This window comes from Sinohyriopsis cumingii, chromosome 7 (assembly GCF_028554795.1).
Source record: "Sinohyriopsis cumingii isolate HCF-2022 chromosome 7, ASM2855479v2, whole genome shotgun sequence".
Classification (NCBI taxonomy): domain Eukaryota; kingdom Metazoa; phylum Mollusca; class Bivalvia; order Unionida; family Unionidae; genus Sinohyriopsis; species Sinohyriopsis cumingii.
Window position 1 is genome coordinate 92406761 of NC_142967.1, and position 22605 is coordinate 92429365.

Consider the following 22605-nt stretch of genomic DNA (forward strand, 5'->3'; position numbering starts at 1 on the left):
CAATGATGCATCAAATCATCGAGTTTCATGACTGGATACAAACAGCCCCTACTAAATGAACTTTAAACACAGCATTTTAAAAGTCACTGAAGCATGAAATCTGGGTCAGATGCCATTTATTTGCAATAAGGATGAAAATTTAATCAATATGCACCAATTTTAATGTTGCCAAAAACTCATCAGATGTATATTAAAAAGTCAATGCAAATATTTCAAAACAGATCACAATAAGATTTTTTCCAGTGTGTGTGTGTGTGTGTGTAACTGATGTATATCATCATCAATTTAATGATTCCAGCACAAAAATGCCTTTGAAATGAACATCAAACAAAACCTAAACCAGTAAAGTGTAATGGATGGGCTACAATGACCTAACTACTGAAAAAAGTAACAGTGCTCATCAAAGTGCATTCCCACTTCAAGTTTCATGGGACAATATGTTCACAGGATGCAAAACAAACAACTGTGTTCATAAGCTCTTCTGGTCTATGACCAGTAGAAATAGAAATTAGAAATGGAAATAGGTATATATCTATCAATATATATATATATATATATATATATATATATATATATATATATATATATATATATATATATATATACACACACACATACACACACACACACATACACATACACCACTCCCTCGATAACTCGCACCCTGATAACTCATGAACCCACTTATCACGCGGGGTCAGGTGTGGCTCCCATTTTTTTATACCAGAAAAGACTCTAAAAATTGATCCCTATTTGTTGAACTTGAAGAAATTCGCGATCAAAATTGGTAACAGAAACTTTGCTGTATCGCTTGTTTTATCATAAAAAACGGTAGATATGACCTGGAAATTATAGTCAACACTTTGAAATATCAAATTTAAAAATAGGTCATAAATTCTTTTACATTTTGTTTCCAAACGACATTCCTATTACACCGCAATTAACAATATTTAAGGAAATCTCATCAATGAAAATGTCAGATACGCCGAGTGGAGGCTGTACTTTAATAAATACAAATTAAATAATTTCTTTATCTATTGAAATTTGTGTTCTAGTTCTATCTTTTAGTTCCTTTTAAGTGCAATGGTCATAAATGCAATGTGCCGTCTTGTAACTAAACATAAATTGCATCAATCTACCATAATAGCTATGTCCATGGGCGTTTCTCTGAGAACCTAATTAAGTGCCGACTGTGTTTTGCTAACTGACTTCTGGAAGTATTTGTTGTATTGTTGCACTGAATTAAAAGCTGGCCTCCTTTGTATTACCATGTTAATTATGTCTTTTGAATCAAATAAAGGAGGTGGAATAAAAGAAAAGTTAAAAGACACAAAAATCCTACAGACTTAAAATCTAGCAGCCACAGTCGTATGTCAGGTGAACTCACTTCATTTGATCAATGGAACACTTATAAATGTTACTGTGTATATAACATAAACTAAATGAACCGACTCTTTCATAACTGTGATCAAAGATAACAAGGCAGCCAAGCGAAATGAATACTTTGTAAAATAAAGAGCTTGATTTCACAGATATGGATCATTGTGGGCAAGCGTCAAAGAATTCTTAAACTGGCACTTAGAGATATCCTCAAGGATGACAAGAAGTTTCTTTATCACTTCCAATGAAATCACAACATCAATATTGTACTAATTGAAAAATACAAAAATTTAATTTTGACGTAGATGATTGTCTCACAAAATAAATTTTGCATGTTTTCAAAAAAAAGGAATCTTGTTTGGTGGTGTTTCAACAGTCTAGATCCCTGCTTTGCGGACTCCTGATTTGGCAGGATAATATTAAACACCCCTATGGAAACCAGACTCATCAAGAAAACAAAAAGCAGTTACATAACAGATTTTTTGCGTACACATGATGGTTGTTGAAACCAGTTGGAACGATCTTCCATATGTTGGACATTTTTGAAAATAAATATTATTTAAACAGAATAACGAACAACTTCATTAGAAAAAAGCACATTATTAAACATTATCGACGTGATTGTAAAATAAGGATTCAGTCAATAAATAAACAGCACAGTTCCATAATGCCGCTCCCCCACCTCAGTTTTCTCGATGTCAAAACAATTTTTAATTTTTGGAGGTCCCTCAGTAACTCAAGACTCGCTTATAATGCGATCTATGTTTGTGGATCTCATTGTGTGCAGGTTATCGAGGGAGAGGTGTGTGTGTATATATATATATATATATATATATATATATATATATATATATATATATATACATACACACACACACACACACTGTATTCCAAAATATAAAACAAAATGTACCTGTTTATTTATCAAACATAATATGATTTATGCTGCATTATAATAATTCCATGTGTTACTTTTAAGTGGTACTAGAATAAATATGCCATATGGCACTTGGTAGTTTCAAATAAAATTAAAATTCTGCAGTTTTAAAAGACAGGAATCTTCGTGGCATATTCACCAAACAAACACAAGTTAACAAACTAAATATTGTTACAAATATTATCCCTTTATGATTAAAAAAAATCCAGGAAATAGACAAATTTTATGCTTTTCTGACCAGATGAAAACATGAATCGTCAACCAAGAAAGTGAAAAAAGCTTAACACAGCAGAGTAACTCTGGAGTGTAATTTTAAGAGAATTTCTGGCCACAAGAGGTATTTAGACACAAAATTATAGTCCAGCTCAAATTTAATTTAATTAAGTGCACTTAAAAGCAATGATAAGATTTTGTATGATAATATAACTTTTGCAATGGAAAAAGGCAAAATTAAAATTCCTACCTCGTTTCACATTATAGATGTGGGGAAAGTTCTGGCAAACAAGATTTAGTAACTTTAATTGGGACACTGTAATATCATTTATTTTTCTTGGGTCCCAAATTGTGGTTTTGTAACAAAAAAAAACAAAGACATTTTCAAGGATACTTAAATTTGAGGTTTTGCCTATAAGAGTTTGCATATTTGTAGTTATTTAAAGTCATGAATTAAACTCAACAAATACCCAAAATAAAGAATACAAAAGAATAAACTATGCCAATGCACCTGAATGGTCAAAACAAAGCTACTACATACATGAAAACCAAACACCTTGCCAATATCAATGACTTTCACTGTCTTTTCGTCTCGTACACAACATGATTGGCAATATCAGTCACTTACACTGAGTTTTCATCTTAGTGCTCAGCCTTAATGCAAGCTGATACAGCCAACAACACTAAACCAACTGGTTATTACAATACTTGTGACTGATCTCTTACTTAGACCACTATCTATATTAAGCTGCAACATCAATTTCTTTCTAATGACCATGACGTTAATACAGTGGTTTAAAAGTGGTAAAGATCAAGTTAGATCCCCCTCAGAACCCACACTTCCTAACCTGTCATAAGTACAAAGCAGGCACCTGCTCACCAGTTGCCATCTAAGAAAAGAAAATGAAGACAGTATAGTCATATTAGTCACACAAAAAAACGTCGTTTTCATTTGGCCAACTGTCCCTGTTTTTCTCTGCAAACACTAGTTCTTTTTTCCTCCAGGGTTTAAAAAAAATTAGAACAAAAACTTCTTCAAATTGATTTGTGTATCTGATATAGCCATTTTTCCTTGAAGTACTTAGTACATGATATAACCTAATCATTATCATACATACATAATGTTATTTTTTCTAAAAACAAAAAACGATATACCCTCGATTTAAAACCAGTGCAATAGGAAATGCATATTTCTGGGGGGCCTTATCCACTGTTTTTGTAAATTCTACTTAACTGAGGGGCCCCGAGTGGCCGAGTGGTCTAAAGCGCTCTCCGTCACGGATCACTGCCATCTCACCTCTGTCTGCGTGTGTTCGAGTCTCGGGCTTGGCCAACGTGGATATGTGAAAAAGCTTGCCGGTAGCTTCTCGTGGGTCGGTGGTTCTTTCCGGGGTTTTCCCGGGTTCTTCCTCCACCATTAAATACTGGCCGCCATGTATAGCCTATCTTGTGCTGAAAAATGGCGTTAAACCCTATAACAACAACAACTACTTAACTGACATGTTGATACAGTGGTTTAGTCCTAAAATCAGCTATGTGTGAACTTTAATTTGTGTATATATTATATAGTGTTTCTTTAGTAATTGTGCTTCAAGCAACAGCTCTAGTATTTTGTAGTGTTCGTTCATTTGAATGAAAATGCATGAATAAAATGAGATGAACTTTCACGAAAATAGAAATCTTTCAACAACAGATACACTTGAATGAAGGATCAAATGAATAAGTATTAAATATAATTTTCATATATTATTAACACTTATTCATTCTTTCATTTTCAGTAATACTAGTGATGAATGGCTTGTACTTTCTCTCATTTCTTTCACTTGTCTCACAGCATACTGATTTTTGGAAAAGACACAGCAGGGGGAAGGAGTGCTCTGATCATTGTACTCTAACGATAATCCGAGCAGCCGTTATTTGAACTTTTAGAAGTTTCTGAGTAGATATTGAGATGAACCAGACAGAATTGAGTCAGAATATAAAACAATTTGCTAAGTGGTACCAGTATCAATACAAAGCCCAAATGGCCGATTTTTGATCATTAACCTTAATTGAGGCTGAAATATACTGCAATGTCTTTTGTGACAGAATTTTGTAGGATAGGTTGGCAGCACTGACAGTAGTAACTTGTACTGAAAGTACTGGAATGTACTAATGTAATTAAGTTGAGAAACCAATAATTTTAAATCTGTGACAATTTATTTTCATGTTACAGCAGCTGTGAACCAAAGTTATAAATCTGCATGTGTCCAACGTTTTTTCAGCCAAAAACTGGCTTGCTTCAGAAAAAGCTCTTTCACATTTTCACAACTCAGGAGCATAATAAGGATGATATGCCAAGACGTGCTCAGCACTGCTTTCTAAGAATATGAATACTCAAGATGTGTGGTCACCAAGCCACAAATCTTGTTCAAGCCAAAGATAGTTACATGTATTTCATGATTTCTCTTCCCCGAGACTTGATAAAAATTGTACATCTTACCCAAAAAGACAAGGTCCATAATTCCAATATTTTGAAGTTTGATTCAAGCACAACTTACTGCATGTCAAGCTGCAGAAATATATGTAAACATATTACAGACAGTAAACACCTGTAGCAATAGTTTTTTGATTCCAGAATTCATTACAAAACTTTCTCCTATGCCAACAAACTGTTCTTAAAAAGAAACCATTTATTCAAACACAAACAAACCAACCCCAGAACCCAACCCCCCAATGAAATGAAGAGATGGTCATTTTTATTTCAGAAACTCTGGCTTTCACCCACCAGGATAAATGATAGGCTGGTTCCAAGCCCCACTTAAATTTTGAATCTAAAACCAGCCTACTAATATATCCCATTGGGCAGTAGACATGGTTTCTCCATGTTTTTCATGATAATTGTTTCTATCTTGAACAAAAGCACTATTTTCAAACACTGGAAGTTTACATATCAATAGGCTGACACTTTCAAGAGGACAGGGATTCTTTCCAAGTTAGCCAACAATACTAATACTTCCTGTGACATCCATCTACATCTACTTACGTCAATCAACACTGATGAAATCTGTTAATCAAAGAGAACCAACATTCCTTTATCACCTCTACAGATTTCAAGTATTATGTAGAGGTCATGAATGTTGCATCTAGAACTGAATTGTAAGATCCGCACCCAACAGCATGGTAATGTGCTTTTCAAGCACCTGATAGAAACAAAATGCACATCAAAGGGTCTGATGCTGTACTGTCTACAACACATTTCCAAGAGATAAGACTATTTCTTCTTTTTAATTGCTGAATGTTGAACCATCTCTTTTTTTATTCTCGAGTGATAAGATTTTCAAATTAGCTGCTCTAGTAGTCACATTGGCACCATTTTCACTTCAGACAAACCAGGCAATATTAGAAAACCCTTGAATGAAAATCCCATGTAATCATCATCATCCATTCTGGAGAATTAGTGACAAGAGTTTCACTATGTCCATTGTGACAGCTAGACTTGATGTTTGTGGGGCACCATTTTCATTTAGGACCAAGTTTGTATCATAATAAGTCTTTTGCTGAAAACCTTATGATAAAATGGTCTTCAATTTTGGATGAGTAGCAATGACAATGATTTTCAAGATGATCAACATGGTGGCCATATTGGATGGCATTATTTTCATCCAGGACAAACTAGTCATTACAAGAAGCCATCTGGTGAAAGCCAATGTTTTACATGACTTTCCAACTGAAAGTAGTAATGGCAAAATTTCCATGACTGTCACTGTGGCAGCCAAATAGGATAACAGATTGCCACAATTTGTATTAAAGTAAAGACCAACTTGACATCACAAAGTTTTCTGTTTAAAATCCCATGCTTATATGACTTTCCATTATGAAGTAGCAAAAAGATTTTTAAAATGGCCACTGTGGTGGGCATATTGCTTGTTAGATTTGCACCCATTTCACTTAGGACAATACAAACACCATCAGAAGTCTTTTAGTAAAAATCCCATGCTGCTATGACCATCCATTCTGGTGGAGTAATGATGACACAGTTTTTAAAAACCATAACTGGCACTTTTGGCAGTCCAGGTAGTAGTACTATTTTCATGCAGAACCAACTAGATATCATAAGAAGTCTTTTGGTTGAAACCCCATGTTGATCTTACTCTCCTTTCAGAAGAGGTAGACATAACAAGAATTTCAGATCAAATTAATTTTTCTTTAGGACCATATGGACATAAAAAAAACTTTAAGTGAAAATTCCATGTCAATATGACCATTCATTCACATGGATTTTCAAGGTGGCAGCTGTGATGGCCATGTTTTGATATCTGAGGAGCAACATGGGCCAACTAGACATTTGGAGAAAACTTGAGTATGAAGTTTCATGATAATTCTCGACAAATGATCAACAGTCCATACCATAAGCTTTTGTGGTCTTTGACCAGTGGAGCAAAAAATCTAAAATTCCCTCAGTAGCTTAAAAATCTAAGTATGTCATCCACAATGTCTTTTATCATTTTCATCTGCAAATTGATTTTCACTATCTAAGGTGGTTTTTGGTTGATCAACAAATTTCACCAAAATGCATAAAAAATATTTACAATTTTGATAATGGCCTCAATATGGAACTGAGAAATCTACATACAAATATGTCAGCTAACTTTAATTGTCCCCCATTTCAATCAGTTCCTCAAAAGGACTTGTGCTCCAAAATTTCCAAAAATTCTAGACAGTACAATTTCTTCATTAACTGTCAAGCGATCAAATCATCTCTTATATTTTCCAACAATAGCAAGATTTAAATTAGCTGCAATGGTGGACATCATGTTAGTCAAAATGACTATCCATTCAGAAATCAAGCACTGTGAATATTTTTCAATTCTGAACCTATTAGACATTAGTATGAGTTGAAATGACCATCCATTTAGGAGTAGTGATGACAAAATTTTTAAAATGACTACTGGTGGCCAAGTTGGCTTCCAGATGGCACCATTTTCATAATGGACCAATTAAAGCGTGAGGCGAATGTACATGTACAGTTTCATGGTAATAATCCAAGTAGTTTAGAAGGAGCAATTACACAATTGTGTTAATGGAATGACAGATGATGACGAGTAGCAATAACAAATTAGAGCTAATGGATGGACAGATGAATGCTGAAAGAAATCACTTAAGCTCTTCTGTTCAATGATAAAGAAGTCATCTTACTAACTGACTTAGTAACTAACTCTAACTGTAATGAAAGTTTAACATATTTCAAAGTTTCTTCCATTCCCAACTTCATATCACTGGTAACAGTTTGTACATGTAGTCTGGTTACAGCTTGAAAGGATCTAACAAATGAGCACTAGCTGTAATGTCACAGGGAAAGAAAGTCAAACATTTATTTAATATCATCATGAAATATGATGCTGGAAAACCATTTAACATAATCACTTATTATTTTTTAACATCCACCCACCTACTTAAAAGAGAGTTGGTATCACATTATCTACATATATATATACACACACACATACATGTACATATAAACATGCACCCACAACCACATATATGAACACACACACACACACACGCACATGTATATAAATGTACCTGTGGTTGAAGATAGGTTTCATATATCTCTTGAGCTCGGGTCATCATTTTTTCATCAGAAATGAGCTCATAGTCACCCTGTGAAGTACAAGATAACAAAATCAAAGTTGAAATGGTGCAAACAATCAGTGCGTAATGCAGTAAAAAGTACTGAGCCACTTACAGGTACATGTACATAATATCCATCCAACTCGTGTTCACATTGAGGCTGGTTTTGCAAATGAACATTTATTAAATGGATGTAGCTTGCTTACCTACTTTTCCATATCAATGCCTCAAGTATGCACCATTTCAGTGTTAGTTGTATTGGCATAAATTGAATATTGATCTATACTCAATAACTGCAGAATAATTCATCTGTTTTCTTGTGAAACAAGAGACTCAAGAGGGCATGAGATTGCTCACATGTTGTACAGGTGCTTAGCACTTGGCCAAGAAACCTACTGCAGGATATTTTCTGAGATGCCACTGATAGCATATTATGGAAAAAACTGTTTCCTGGTTTATCTAGTGTTCTTCAACATCAAAAAATGGAATGACTTGGTACTAGAAAGAGGCACAAGTGGATGCAAGAGACCAGTGTTAATGGTTTCTCAAATCCTGTTTAGTCATGAACAGGATGAGCCCTCCAAAGAGAGTCGCAGCCTTCAGGGGGAAGCTCTCAGATGGTTCTCACTGTGCTCTGTTAAAACCTTGGAAGTATCCATAATGTTACATATATCTGATTTAATTCATATTTATTTTAATTTAACTGTTTGTCTGTTTTAAATTTTTTTATTCTCTTATATGCTATTATAATGTAAATTTATTCACTGGAGATATTTTTCCAGAAAATCAGTTGACCTGAATCATTCTTTCACAAACACAAGGTGTTGATCTCAATCCCGACCTTGTTTCAGAATTTCTAGCAACCTTCGTAAACAAGTTCTATTTTATCTTAAGATGACTGGTTTTCGTTAGATTTTTGGTGTACGTGACATAAACACAATCATGACCCTCCCCTTCGATCTCACAATTCAGTTTTTTCCATTACTGCACATTTGTTAGTTTCAATAGAGATGTGTAGAGAGAGATTTCTCAGTTTTGGGCTTTTTACACTGATGTCTAGTTATTTTCTTGAAGCCAGATTTTGAGTTATAATTTTCTTCAAATCAGTTGGATTTCAAAAGGATTAATTCTTTTTTCTCTGGAAATATTTTGAGGTGTGCACACACAGAAATTTTGGAAAAGACATTGCTTACAAATTTAATTTGGATTTCTAATACTGGAGTGTCATTATATGTATTTTTACAAGGAACTGTAGATAAGCACAGTATTTTACAGCATACGTCATCGTCATCCATCTTGGATTTTCCATCAGGATTCGAACTTGAAATTATTAGAACATTTATTACTAGGACTTTTGCAATTTAATTCGTGGATTATTCTTGGATTTCATTCTTGAAACCATAAGTTCTTTTTTTCATTTTTACAAAAATTTTCCAGGGAAATAAATTGTTTGTTAAATTTTAAAAAGCTTGTTGTTTTCACTCTTTCTGTGTTACTGCTTATTCGAACCTAAACATGTAACAATAACAACATCTCTGCAAGAGTGGAGAAGCTCCACGGACAAGGACAATTCATGCCTTGAAGTCTCCAATAATTTTAATATTCATAAAGAACACAGCACACAGAAAAATTAATAATTAGCTCATTAATCCACCAAGCTGTGGCTAATCTTTATATAAATAAGCTTAACATTACAATATGGTGACCAAAAAATATAACGAAGAGGGCCTTCATGCATGCCTGAGATGTAGGGTGTTCTACCAGGGCTGATTTAGTGTTCCAGAAGATTCTGGTTCACCCTAATGGAAGGATGGAGATTTTGTCATCTGATTGCTATTTTCCTCCTGGCAATAGCAACAAGTATGGTATTACTGACATTGAAATCTTCTAAGTTACTTCCTTCAAAAGATGAAATTAATCCCAAATAAAATACAAAACAAGATGTTAAAGTGGGCCTAATATCAGCCACCTGGATATTTGCATTACTTGTTAAATTTGTTTTGCTGGTTGTTTTTTTAAAAACAAAGTCTTTTATTTTTTTATATTAAGAGCCATTTTACATGACACACAACATCATAATTTTAAAAGACTTTCATGCTGGGATGCTATCCATTGAATATGGTCCAATTTGGTTTATCAGTAATCAGAAGTCATTGTTTCATTCTTCAGTGGCTGCCATATTTGATTGCAAAATATGCTTTCTATAAAATCCAGACAATTCATATTAAGCGACTTTTGAGATGAAGTAATTTACAGGTTTTAATAGTTTTTGTAATTGGATGGTTGATCAGCATATTTTAATCAAATTGGAAACAAATTCATGTCAGGATGATATCCATCAAATTCACCATTTCCTGTTCAGCAGTTTTCAGGAAGAATTCCTGTAAAGGTTTTCTTTTTTTAGTAATGGTGGTCACATTTGGTAGCAGGTAAGATTCAGTAGATGAAATTTCCAAACTGTTCCTGCCAGGATGCTTCTGTTACATTTGGTAAATTCTGTTCAGCAGCTCCTGGCTGTAAGTCAATTAAAAGTTTTTCTATATTTGGCTGCACATGATATATCTGACTGCAGATTAGAGTCATTGAATAAAAGTTTATGGCTCGATGCTGCCAAAACTGTTAATATTCAGAGATTTTTTCAAGAAATTGAAAATCTCAGTTGTGAAGAAATACCATAAGCTTACTTGGCCTTATGGCTATGCATCCAATGAATCACAACTCTCTGACATCAAATTTTAAAAACCTCAATTGAACATCATGTGATCATTTTTTTTAAGCAGTCATAAAGATGTCGGACTTACTTAGTTGGCTGGTTGGTTTTTACATCACTCTTAATACACCGTAAGCTGTATTATGCCGAGGAAAATGAGCCAAAACAAATCTTGATCCTGTGAATGTCTATAACCATGCCTTTTGTAAGGAAAAGTAGTCGAAAGATATGCTTGTAACTTTTATTTAGTGGCTATCCATCCAAGTCAACAATGACCAAAGTCACTAAAGGTGATAAAAAGTGTAAGACGGTGATTATCCATTTCAAAACAATGTATCTGGCAATGAAAACATTCAAGGTTTGTAATTATCAGCAGAGTTGAAACCTAATCTTTGACTGCCACGAGTGCAACTTTGTTTCAAAATTGATGTTAAACCTATGGCAAGGAAGATCTAAATTAATAAGAGGGTGAATTTATAATAAATGACACCAGCTGATCCAAATACACATTGCAGCAATTAATTAATGATTTACTAATTTGAAAAGAAAACTAAATAAGAAAACACAAATATTTTCAGATCAAATGTGGATAGTAACTAGTACATGTTACAGTTAAATGCAAACAAGATCAGGACGGAAATTCCATAGTACAGATCATTTCAGGTCAATGAGATACTCACATGCCATCGTTTTTGACGAGTTACTTGGGCATTTAGTAAATCATTTATTCGAATAATAAAGTGTCCAAGGAAAATGTGGCTAAACTGTCAAGTAATAAGATCATCTCACTTATTTTAGCACTTCTAGTGCATGTGTTATGATTTTCTTTTGTCCCTTTGAAATGCTGTATCCCCTAATTTGAAAGAAAGGTGAGAGATATAATCCCTTGCCCTTGGGATCCTAGGTTCAAATCTGAGAACCTCTTAAGTAAATAAAGCCATGGAATCCATGACAATACTCACCTGTTAAGAGTGACCATATTTTACTGAGCTACCTTAAAGTGAGGGACCTCTGTATAAAGTTGCCACCTACACACCTATACATGGTACACTAAACAGCATTACAGTGAGAGACCTCTGTATAAAGTTGCCACCTATATATGGTACACTAAACAGCATTATTGTGAGGGACCTTTGTATAAGGTTACCACTATACATGGAACACCAGAGTGTTCAAGTGAGGGACCCGAAATACCTCTTCTGCATGTTTCCCACATTGCTTACACCACCAAGACAAGCTGAAGCAATACTAAAACCATACAGACAACGTAAATTGTTTAAAAAACTTGAGTGCAAACAAGATCAAAGAAATGAGCATGTTATTTAAGTTTAAACTTGAAAAATGAATCACCCTTTGTATTCCATTTCATGCAAAACTACTGCAGATAAGCCCCAAAATAACACCTCCAGAGTGAAAGAACATCTCATGAGAACAGTATATTGTGGTGTTAACTATCAAGCCTCTAAAAATTTGTTTACTTTTTACTCAAGTAAGGAAACTAGACCATGAAGCTCCCCAACCCCACCAGATAACAAGCAATTATACTGCTTATATGTTCTCTCCTGAAGCAAACAATCTATACCTGACTTAGTTCTTCTGCAGAGAATGTTACTGAAAAATCTTAATAGCCCCTGGTACACCAACATTGGTACTTGTCCCACTAATGGGACCCATATACAAAAGCTTCAGTACCCCGATGTAAACCAGCCAAGGTCCCATTATTCTATTATCCTATGTAAAATAGTTAACATGAACCCTAGCAACCCTTGTTAGTTTTTTTTTATAAAGTGAAAAGTCACTCAGGATCAACTAAAATCATTTTCTCTAAGATAATGGATTCTGTCAATTTTCTTTTTATATAGATATATCTAACTTGATTGTTAACTCTTCATATGTAAATGTACACTGTAACCAAATTTAATACCCAATAAACATTCCTGTTGGGTTGGACAGAGACAATTGTTTGTCAACATGACAATTTCTGAGCTCATTATTGGCCTTCAATAAGAAACAGTCTGTATGACCAATTTGTGGCAGATCACAATAACAAAAGATTTTCCCAAAGGTCTCATATTTTTAGTTGAATTTATAATTGTTTCCATGTGTTGGTAATTGCAATTATTGAAACTAAAAAATAATTTCTCTTCTTCATTATTAAACAGTTCATTAAGAGACAGCTGTTGCAAGTATGTCACTTAAAGGAGACCAAATATAGAACTTTTCATTTTATGTATGCAATTCTTTACAAATTGTAATTAGACTGTAATGTTTATAAATTAAATATCGTAGGTGGGTAGTGATTATATTGCGCAGAAGATACCACAATTCCATAAAGTGCAGAGTTTTTCCGAGTTTTGATGAGACAACAGATCACGTGGTCCCGTGATGCAATACTAGCCAGTCTTCAAATACAAAAAGAAACATGGCGAGCGAGACAGACAGGAGGAGACCAGATTTGGGTTGCACATTCAAAAGTTGAATCTGCTTCCGAGATATGGCCATAACTATATCTGTTGAACTATGTGTTAACAATGTGTTTAAGACACGACAGCAGAAAAGTACAACAGTAAGAAGGTGCTCCTATTTCATATTTTGGAATTTAAAAAAAGCAATGTAATTTTAAAATAATTATACATTGTGTGATGTGCAAAAATGTGATAAGGATTAAGTGATGGTACCCAATGTAAAATTAAAAATTTACCACAAAGCAATAAATTCATTTAATTGTATAATTCAACATATAAAATATAAGATCTTGATCTTGAAAACGGAACTTTAAGGACATGCAATTTGATTCAACACATGAGATTGGATTTCTCGACATAAAATATTGAAATCTCAACTGCAACTTTCTCACTGGACCAGACTTTTTCTGTATGGCGCCTCACAGCATAGTTTATTTGCCAATCAATTGCTGGTGCTAAGATGCGCACTCTGTCAAACATGGATTCGTTGAACTATGTACAAAGGGCAGTCCCTTTCACACGATAAATGCAAGGATAAGGATTATCTGTTAATTAGTCACAGTGGTTTTATTGCTTGTATACTTAAATCAAAACTTCAGGTATTTTGCAGTTTTGCTTCAGCTGACCAGAATATGAAAAAAGGGGCTTGTCCTGGGGGATAATAAGGCATATCACAGGGAGAAATGATGCGTCCCGTAGGCGCTTGCACATTGGGGCAAGGGGGTGGGGTCAATAGTCGCTTCCCAACAATTTCTATTGTCAGCCAGTTAATGTGAAACTTTGATTTTATACATGACCTCTTTTCTTTTAATCGCTGCTATTTAAACTGCCCAAGGGATAGTTTTATATCAGCTCCAATCATTACAGATTACCGTTTATATATACTACATGTAACAGGCAGAATGATTTTTTAAATTAAATTTTTTGTTGAAGATTACATAAAATTGTGTTTTCTCGAAACATGCCAGACTTAGTATCATTTTTTTAGCAAAGCTTCCATTTCATTAAAATCAAATCTCAATTTCACCTAGGACAGTGGTGATTTGATTTAGATTGTGCTCTGTTAAGGCATGTATGTCAACATCTTGAAAATACATTTACTCATTTCATCAGCACGATCAAAGTTGCCTCAGGCAAACATGTTGTTTCCACAAGCACCATGGGCAGCTCACTTTGAATACAGGATGGGCCCAAACTAAAATCAGAGGAGCCCCGGGTTATGGGCTATCAGATTGTTTTAGCACTGCTGGTGCAGATAAAAGACCTGTGAATTGATTGTTGCATTTTGTGGTCACTTACTCAGCCTTCTGCCTATTTTCATAACTTACACGTTTAACACTTTCCCAGGATTTAAAATATCCAACGGTATGTCTGGAACAGCGCTAACTTTTAGTCTAGGCCTAGCATTTGTGTATCCTAGAGCTGCCATTTTGTTCAGGATCCCTCTCGCAACATTCCTTTGAGAAATGTATTGAGCACATAGTGCTGTATGGTGTTGCTCGGAAATCGACTCGCTTGTAATAATGTATCCATACTTTCTTTATTCCTTTATCTTTTGAAGAAGAAAAAAAATGTGCTACACCCATAAGCAACACAAAACGGCATTGTCTTTTACTCTGGCAACTCCCAGTTGGGATACTGGAGTCACTACTATGATGTTACATCTTGAAAGTAACCAAAGAGGCACTGAAATTTTGCATACGAGGTCACAGAAATTCAGCTCCTAGAAGATATGCCAATATTTAAATACTGGCATTACGGTTGCAGATGATACTTCAGAATAAGGTTTTCTTCTATAGTGCTGCTATTATTATTCTATATTTCCATTGGTTCTGGTCTCCTTTAATGTCCAATCTCTCTGAAAGTTCATAGTACTAGGACAGACTCTAGTAAAATGTCACATCATGATCACCTGACTTATCGTTACTTGTCAATCATGCTGATCAATTAACCAATCAGTGAGCGTAAATTAAACACAACTCCAGGCATTGCTTTTGTCCACCATTTTCCTCCAACAAGCTGCTTATGACTTGAGTATGATAAGTATGTACAAATTTTGCAACGATTACTGATTTCTCCATCGATAAGGGTGAAAAGAAGCCAGTGGGAGCCTTGTAATTCTGACAGTCGATACCCCGATCATCTAAATGGAGAAATTAGTTTATTCACTTCCAGAAACATAAACAAAACTGCGATGGATAAAGACCTTTTGTGGTCACGTATACAATCAGCTGATTATGGAAACAATTGATGGCAATTACAACATGTTTGTTTGCATAAACATATGTAGAAAGCATGTCCCATCGATTGCTTGAAGATAAAAGAAAAACAATTGAAATTGAAAATATGTATAAAAAAATAAACGTTCCTAGAGTATGGGGGGAGAACCCCCTAACTTTCAGGTTTTGATGCATATTATTTTCCTTGTATATGAAAGAATGAACCATAGGCTTTATTATTTTAAAGTTTGAACTTTTACATTTTAATGTTTGATTGTCCCAAAAAATAATAATTTATCGTCTTGATCTTTCAGACTCTTGATTGACTCTATACTTTCTCATTCAGCTGAATTAGGGGTGGGGATACAAAAATGTAATGATAAAGAAATACTAAAACAATGGTTTCAGATAAATATCATCTGATATATAAAGCATGCATTTACATGTTTATATCAACAGACATCACTGATCAAACTTCCGTCTGACGAACACAGTAGAACTTGAAAATTCTTATGTACAGCTGTATACTTCTAAACAGCAACAATTTATGACTGTGTTATTAAGTTTTAATTCATTTATTTCCAGGGCAGCGCAAACATAAGCCAGATAAAATTAATTAGGATAATATTATAATACTAAATACATTAGCATCTTCTGCATCGAATTTCCATTTACATGAATAAGTTCTCGAGCAGCATTGAAATTGATTTATTATTTACTGAAATAAAACATAGGTTATTGCCTTACAAACTTGAACAACAAATATAAATATTATCTACTGCAGTGTAATAGATGCAACTTTTTAATTGTACATTTTTAAGAATAATACAAATCATTTTTAATAAACATATGACCTAAACTGAGACACATTTCTTTGCCAAATACTACATGTTTGTCAGAGGTTAACAGGTGGTCATGTCACATGTTTTGGTAGGTGGAGTGATCTACCATCTGGCGTAAGGTCAATTAATTTCAAGATCACCTCAACAGCACTACATTAAAAGGTACTGAAATAACTATGCACGTGTCTACAATTTGTATTCAAGCTGATCACCACCTGCAGAAAGGGCTCTGCTTTGATGTTAATGTGTAAGATTCATTTTTAGATTGTATTTCTTATGTATGTATTCAATAAAATCAACATTATACTGAGGGTACAATACTGAAACTTAACACAGTAAAAACTAACATTTAAGTAGAAAATTTGTCATTTTCCACTGCTAATTTGGATACACAAAACATTTATTTTACTACAATCAGCAAGGTGGAATTTTATACACTGACACATTAAAAAGATCACTTAGTAAAGATAAAAACTGTTATTATGGGTCATACTAATGGCAACTATGGAAAAATAAATGAATTATTTATTATTGTTATTATAATAATAATAAAAAAGCATACTCACTATTTGGTCCAGAAAACTGATTGCCATTTTTAAGTCTTCTCGTCTACTACAAAACATGCGAAACAACAATTTGCCTATTGGTTGCTGCTCCACAATAAATTTATATGTCATAGCTGGAAAAAAAAGAGGGAAAATATATAAGAAAAAATCAGCTGCAAAGAAAATTTTAATTTTTATCATGAGAATAAAGTAAAATTTAAATGCATATAAATTCCAAGTCAATGTAGATGAATAACAGGTGACCTGGACTTAAGTCTGATCTCCATCAACTTGAAAACCATTCTAGAGAACCAACACTAATCTTTTATAAACAGGCTTCTGTTTCTACTCTGTTATCACTTTTAGCCCTGGGAAAATGGTTAAGGAGTCTTCACATGAATCAGTTCATGTAAGCAAATCTCCCTGATGGACTGGGATTTTTCTTATTTGATTGGGAATGGAGTCTGGGTCTATAAATTTTTTGGGGGGAAAAAATCTGCCATACTTTCTCAGGGATTTGCATTTGCTGATCACTACAGAGTCAATGTAGTGTCAAGAAAGTGGGTGTGGTTTACTTTATATAACCCCTGCCAGCAAGCACTATAAAGTTTCATTGAAAAAAAAAAGGGGGGTGGTGGTCTTAACTACACATGTTACTCCTATAAATTAACAGACAGTTTTTTATGTTTCCAAATCCAATTTTAGATAGCATTAAGATAATGCCAATGACAGGTCAACTTTATGAATACTATATGCAGAATAAGGTAGAAGTTATTGCAATACTTTTTCTACAACTATTGTATCTTAAAAACATTAGTGATATGTGGAACTACTACATCCAACAAATTTTGTACAATAAAACTGAGGGGCCCCGAGTGGCCGAGTGGTCTAAAGCGCTCACCGTTACGCTCTGAAACCCTACAACAACAACAATAAAACTGCATTCACACTTAAACGAAAGTGGAACAAAATCATTCTGTTCCAATACTTACTGAATTCATTCTCTTCTGGAGGAATTTGCTTCCTCTGTTTCTTTATATTGAAAATAATTGTATTATCAATGATCTCATTGGCTGCTTCTTCATACAGAGATAATGTGTGATTTCCTATTATATCCAATTACAGCATTAAAGACTGATAATTAAAACTGAAGAAATCAACTGCTAAAGATAAAAAAAATTATTTTACCAAGTACTGTTCAGAAGATAACAATGACATCACCATCTGTGTGTATATGCAGGGTCAGTATATTTATTTTAGTCTCAGGAACAAGCGTGACATTTTATATGTGGATCATACAAAACACCATCTGATCACATTAATATCTCGACTCTTGAGCATGAGTTCTGCTGCATTGTTTCTTGTAAATGCAAATGGTTGGAAAAAAGTCACTTTAGGTTCGTAAAGATGAATGCTCACAAATGAAGTGATATCCCTACAGTACAAAAGCAGCTCTCCTGCTGATTTTTATGGGCTACAAGATGTTAATTTTTCCAAAGTGGTGACAATAAATAAGGGATGCAAAGGCTGGTGAAGAGTGAAGAAAAAGTAAGATACAAATTAAAGTTGAGTTCACTGACAACATGCAGTCTCAGCTCATGAAAACAGAATATCAGAAATAATGAATTTCATTATCAACCAGAAGTCAACTGAAAATACTGTTTACCACATTCTCAAAATCCTTTCTGAGACAGCCATGGGGAAATAGGTTTTCATCGAAAACATTGAAATAATGGATATATTGGAATCTGATGTTGATGTTGATGAAGCTTAAATGTGTTTTGATGATTTCATATGGTTTTTAAGCACTGAAAGCCCCATGCTGGAAATATCGTGTCCTGCACAGCTGACATGATGCTTTGGCCTTATTTGAAAGGCCCTTTCAGGCTTTAAAGTCATGCTTCTTCTTACAAAGGGTTATAAATACAATATCCATTCTTTAAACAATATTAGAGTAATACAGACATATAACAAATCAGGTGAATAGCACAACACAAAACATATTAAAATTAATTTTAAACAACATTAATTCTTAACGTGCTGGCACAAAGACCGAAGAAAATGATGGTACAGACAACTCCTGTGTATTTATCAGCCATATGTACCTTGTGAGGTTGCGTTCTATAGTAACTCCTGAAGAGTTAATATGTATACTAAAACTTCCCCCAAACACAAAAGATCATTCACATTACCAGTTTCTGTAATAACAAAAATTTAAGACTTTTTCCAAACTTTTTAGTCCTTTTTCAATTTGTCCAGACATTTTCAAGACATGGAAAAACAATTTTCAAAGTTTAGATCTCTTCCAGATTTCAGACCAAAGCATTCACTTTTAGATGTATGCATGTGATTTGGGTTTTTTAACGTAGCTTTAACAAATCAAGTCACATCACTATGTTGTCTGCAGTGCTGCAGTTCATAGCTATGTATGTCGAGCACTAAGGCATCATGCCGCAGACATGTAGTATTATGTTCCACCCAGTCAACATTATCAACCAGTCCTAACACTAACTGCTTAAAACTGAGAGCCAAGTGAGACAACTGCTAGTACCATGTAAGTCTTTGGTATGACTCAGCCTTATTTGCTGGGTGTTATAAAAGACAATGCACTGTATCAAATAAGCCATGCAAGAACTTGGGAGTTCTTTATGCAGTTTTACACAATTTTGTTTGACAGGTCACATTAAAATTCCACCTTCAGAGAGCCATGGTTTCAAACTCAAATGATTTATTTACTTGCACACTTAACTTCTTAGCAAAAAAAGTGTTCATCTGCATTTAATTCAACAGATAAAGCCAACTCAGGACCAAACATGTAGGTTTAAGGGTCATTTCAAAAGCTTGCACTATTTAGCACCTATTCAATTTAATTTTAATTTAGCTCTTTGTTGTTTTGACTCCGTTTAATGACACTGCTGATAACTTTATTACTGGGGGTGTAAAACACTTTTCTATCCCTGAACTTCCCCACTCTAACCCAATGCCCGAGGTCTGAGCCTCTTGAGCAGGCTCTGGGTTGGTTTGCTTCAGAGTTTGATGGCAGTGCACTAAAGTGCCTTGCCCAAGGGCAAACCTTGGTAACCGACCCAGGCTAAGCTAATGGTAGGATTGGAACCAGCACCATTTTGGCTCAACATGCTAACTAATGAACCACTCTGACTCTTCTATACAAGACTTGTCCATAGACACATGTCAATCGGATACCTTATTTCCTCTACAACCTCTGACGCTATTTTGTTTATGGGTACCAATTGTTTATTTGCAGAATAATTTTTTTTTACTCATAATTTTTGGATATCATTTTAAAACAAATGTATTTATGCAGTGAGGTCTTAAAACACACCAGTAGTTCTACAAGACAGACTAATTCTGCTCTCTGAAGATGCATAAATAGCTTGCTTTGTGATCAGAAATAACCTAGACCAGTCTATAGTTTGCTGACAAGCTTTTTATATATAACTGTTATGGATTCACAGGAAAATTAATCTGCTATTACTATTACATACGATTCCAATACAGAATCCTTAATAAGAATTTGAAACTTGAAGCCATTGACTCACTACATGAAAAAAGCTGGAATCTCAGCCCTAAACATAGGATTTCCAATAATAAGATATATTTTGGCTTGCAATAAATAGGGCATTATGCATGTATTACTGAGTCACCAATATAAATATCACCAGACTGCTAATACTCATTCATCGTCAAACATGCAGCATTTTTATACAATGAAAATCTAAAGCAACTGAGAACAAAAGTGTGACTGTTTGCAATGTGAAAATTATAACAATGCTTAATAGCTTAACCTTGCCATTCACGTATTGTGAGGCTATAACGAAATATGTATTTTGTATATTTAAATTATTTTACTGCAATATTCCATTTTAAAATAAATCAATTTACCGAGTCACTGGAAGAAAAAACAATCATATTCCAATTCACTTGTTTTCATTTCATGTTTAAGCAACACAGCACATTTCACACTTTACTTAACCAAATTTCTCCACTGCTAATTGTTGTCAATCCCATTTTTCAACACACGATAGGCAAGGGGTTGGCAACCTATGGCACACGTGCCACAAAAAATCTCAATTTTAACAGTGTTACTCTCTTACTGGTGGCATGCTCTCATTCATTTTGTAATTAATCTGAAAAAAGTTGCAACCTATGTAAAACAGGTTACCAACCCCTGTGCTATAAATGGTGGCAACACAGCATATTTCACTTTACTTAAACAAATTTCTCCACCACTAATTGTTGTTATGGATTTAATCCCATTTTCAACACATGATATACATGGTGACAACACAGAATATTTCACTTTACTTAAACAAATTTCTCCACCACTAATTGTTGTTCTTTTAATCCCATTTTTCAACACACAATAGGTTATACATGGTGGCAACTCAAATATTCCACACTTTTCTTAAACAAATTTCTCCAACCCATATCAGTGTTGTGGTTTTAATCCCATTTTTCAACACACAATAGGCTATACATGGTGGCAACACAGCATATACCACACTTTTCCTAAACAAATTTCTCCACTGCTAAGTGTTGTTGTGGGTTTAATCCCATTTTTCAACACACAATAGGCTATACATGGTGGCAACACAGCATCTTCCACACTTTTCTTAAACAAATTTCTCCAGTGCAAAGTGCTGTTGTGGGTTTAATCCTATTTTTCAACACACAATAGACTTTACTTGGTGGCCAGCAGAACAGATGGAGGAAGAACCCAGGAAAAACCTGATAAGACCCACTGGCCAATGGGACGCTATTGGCATGCTTTCTCACATAACCACACTGGCCAATGGGACGCTATTGGCATGCTTTCTCACGTAACCACACTGGCCAATGGGACGCTATTGGCATGCTTTCTCACGTAACCACACTGGCCAATGGGACGCTATTGGCATGCTTTCTCACATAACCACACTGGCCAATGGGACGCTATTGGCATGCTTTCTCACGTAACCACACTGGCCAATGGGACGCTATTGGCATGCTTTCTCACATAACCACACTGGCCAAACCTGAGACTAAAACCCACAATGAAAGACGTAAGATGGCAGTGCCAAGCATGCATCCTCTAGACTTGTCACTGGAAGTCATCTTCTTGAACTAAAAACAATCTTTTTCCAATTTGTCACTCTTAACTACATGTTCACCTTTCATTACTTTGACTCTGTCTCTTGAGCATTCTGTTTTCTTTATCGGAACTGAATACATTACCTACTTTTTGTTGGCCAGTTTCGCAAGAATCAGGTTGTTATGAAGCCTCATGCTTTCTTTGGTGCCGTCATAACATTTATGCACACTTTTAATATTTGCTCCAAACAAAAGTTACAAAAGTATGCACTGAAAAACTGCAGATTTGATTAAAATCAACATGGGAGTTCTTATTTATGTAACAAAGTAAATCAATCACATTTTAAGGGAGAATACCAAGAAGTTCCAAAATCTTTGCACTAATTTTGAAATATGGCATACATGGTTGGGGAGTAAATTAATTTTAATATCTAATACACAGTGGTCATATAATTAGAATTCATCTGCCCATACTGTGATGTTTAGAAAACAGACCAGCAGAACTAGGACCAAGTCTATTTCACACAGGTCACTGACCTAGCCTCAGTAGCTCATCTTTCTATAAAGGAATGAGACTACTTGTGTGACAT

At 34.5% G+C, this 22605-nt stretch overlaps 1 protein-coding gene across 5 annotated transcripts in view; it reads right to left on the reverse strand.

The window, feature by feature from the left end:
• The window catches only part of LOC149795715 (G protein-coupled receptor kinase 5-like), a 96613-nt gene that overhangs the window by 52356 nt on the left and 21652 nt on the right, over positions 1–22605 (reverse strand). For 4 of the 5 annotated variants that reach the window (XR_016422392.1, XR_016422394.1, XR_016422393.1 and 1 more), the window contains exons 3-4: positions 16946–17058; positions 8096–8173 (exon numbers count right to left, since the gene is read on the reverse strand). Coding sequence is in view for 2 of the 5 variants with exons in the window: in XM_089965605.1 (XP_089821731.1) it covers positions 8096–8173; positions 16946–17058 (191 nt within the window). In the remaining 3 variants the exon portion in view is untranslated. The remainder of the gene's footprint in view (positions 1–8095; positions 8174–16945; positions 17059–22605) is intronic. The other variant, XM_089965607.1, reaches the window with a different exon arrangement.